The sequence below is a fragment of the Lottia gigantea genome (genome assembly GCF_000327385.1).
Source record: "Lottia gigantea unplaced genomic scaffold LOTGIsca_2619, whole genome shotgun sequence".
In the NCBI taxonomy this organism is placed as follows: domain Eukaryota; kingdom Metazoa; phylum Mollusca; class Gastropoda; family Lottiidae; genus Lottia; species Lottia gigantea.
In genome coordinates, this window is record NW_008708805.1 from 8,173 (window position 1) to 10,882 (window position 2,710).

General features: G+C 30.2%; 1 protein-coding gene across 1 annotated transcript; it reads left to right on the top strand.

Moving 5' to 3' along the window:
• Positions 1-1,051: 1,051 nt before the first annotated feature.
• Positions 1,052-2,073, top strand: LOTGIDRAFT_147468 (hypothetical protein; the record flags this gene model as incomplete). The annotated part of the gene is made up of 2 exons (XM_009056129.1): positions 1,052-1,187; positions 1,433-2,073. Coding segments are annotated over 2 exons (777 nt in total), but the record flags the coding sequence as incomplete, so codon positions are not given.
• Positions 2,074-2,710: the final 637 nt, after the last annotated feature.

A 2,710-nucleotide genomic window follows, 5' to 3' on the forward strand; every position in this document is an offset into this window, starting at 1 on the left:
GAAATGATTTTTTTTTTTAATAAAATTTGTTAACTCGTTTGAATGATATATTTTTCATTATATCATAAAAATATTCATAAAACATGTCTATCTGTTAAAATCAAAATGATGTATAACATCATTTTTCTCAAATTGTAATGTCAAAATCGCGTATATCCATTTCTGACGTCACGAATGTAGACCCACACAAAAATGTACCAGCATAGTATGTAAAGACGCATAAGAACTATATATACCAAAAACTAACATTATTCTTCCATTATTAACAAAGTTATGCAGTTTTTTGTCTGTCCTGAAAAATTTTGAATTCTGCATATTCGCGATTTTGGAAGCCCACCGATGGCATGACAAGATTTAGTATTTTAGTATTTACTTCCTATTTTTCTGCACTTGAATGGACTAATGAAGTCTTGTAACACTATGAAGTGTGAAGAAATGTACATTTTGTCAGGAAAGCAGCATTTGGCTTTTCTTCTTCTTGGGGATAAATCTTAACCATATTCAAGATGGTTCCACAGAGGAAAATTTAATTGTAAAATCTGATGGTACTGTCTCAACTGATGACAGGATCAAAGCAAGACCTTCAGGAATCTATCTCACGGAGTCACCTTGGAGCTGAAATTAAATCAGATTTGACCAGGAGCTAAAACTATGAGAGACTTTCATCTCATCTGTGAATCAAGTAGTTGTGCATTCTCAGGTTTTTCAAAACATAATTTACCTTTTTTTCAACTTATCGATCTTTAACATCTATAGATACTTTCACTTCATTTCTAGTTTCAACAGACATTTGTTTCGTTTGTTATTCAGAGACTTTCATTTCGTTTGTTATTCCAACAGATACTTTCATTTCGTTTGTTATTAAAACAGAGACATTCATTTCATTTGTTATGCCAACAGATACTTTCATTTCAGTTCTAATTCCATTAAAGACATTCATTTTGATTGTTATTCCAACAGATACTTTCATTTCAGTTCTAATTCCATTAAAGACATTCATTTTGATTGTTATTCCAACAGATACTTTCATTTCAGTTCTAATTCCATTAAAGACATTCATTTTGATTGTTATTCCAACAGATACTTTCATTTCAGTTCTAATTCCATTAAAGACATTCATTTTGATTGTTATTCCAACAGATACTTTCATTTCAGTTCTAATGCCAACAGAGACATTCATTTCGTATGTTATTAAAACGGAGACTTTCATTTCGTTGCTAATTCCAATAGAGACTTTCATTTCATTTCTAATTCCAACAGACTTTCATTTCGTATTCTATATTCTCAGTTTAATGTTTTCAATTTACAGAAATGACAAAAAAGAAGGTATTGAGGTATTAGTTTGTTATTAAAACAGAGACTTTCATTTCAGTTCTAATGCCAACAGAGACATTCATTTTGTTCGTTATGCCAACAAATACTTTCATTTCAGTTCTAATTCCAACAGAGACATTCATTTCATTTGTTATTCCAACAGATACTTTCATTTCAGTTCTAATGCCAACAGAGACATTCATTTCATTTGTTATGCCAACAGATACTTTCATTTCAGTTCTAATGCCAACAGAGACATTCATTTCATTTGTTATTCCAACAGATACTTTCATTTCAGTTCTAATTCCAACAGAGACATTCATTTCATTTGTTATGCCAACAGATACTTTCATTTCAGTTCTAATGCCAACAGAGACATTCATTTCATTTGTTATTCCAACAGATACTTTCATTTCAGTTCTAATTCCAACAGAGACATTCATTTCATTTGTTATGCCAACAGATACTTTCATTTCAGTTCTAATGCCAACAGAGACATTCATTTCATTTGTTATGCCAACAGATACTTTCATTTCAGTTCTAATTTCAACAGAGACATTCATTTTGATTGTTATGCCAACAGATACTTTCATTTCAGTTCTAATGCCAACAGAGACATTCATTTTGTTCGTTATTCCAACAGATACTTTCATTTCAGTTCTAATGCCAACAGAGACATTCATTTTGATTTGTTATGCCAACAGATACTTTCATTTCAGTTCTAATTCCATTAGAGACATTCATTTCGTATGTTATTAAAACGGAGACTTTCATTTCGTTGCTAATTCCAATAGAGACTTTCATTTCATTTCTAATTCCAACAGACTTTCATTTCGTATTCTATATTCTCAGTTTAATGTTTTCAATTTACAGAAATGACAAAAAAAGAAGGTATTGAGGTATTATTCTAAAAAGTGACAGGTGATAATCAGAATGATGCCAGCTGATATTTCATCCTTATTTAGATCAATTCAAATATCCTGCAGATTAAAAAATGTAAAGTAGAAAATTAACTTACATCCCCCACAAAATCTCAAAGTTTATTGTGATTGGTCTTAAATGGAGCAGTTAAAAATACATTTGAATTTTTAAAGAAAGACTTTGCTCTATCATAACTTAAAAGAAATTGTAATCTTTAACGTAAACTTGATTTTTCTGTATTTTTTCTGATCATTAATGAATTAAATTCTGGTAACACCATGCAGTGTCATTGAAGCAAACTTGCTCACTTTCGAAGCAACTCAAAGTCAATTTGACTACTTTTAAAGGTACAAACACATGTCAACTAGCATTATTAGCAAGTCTGAAAATTGACAATTTCCACAAAAACATCATTCTCAATTTAAATCTTTGATTACAAAATTCTGCCTGAGAACAACTAGACTAAATGTGATTT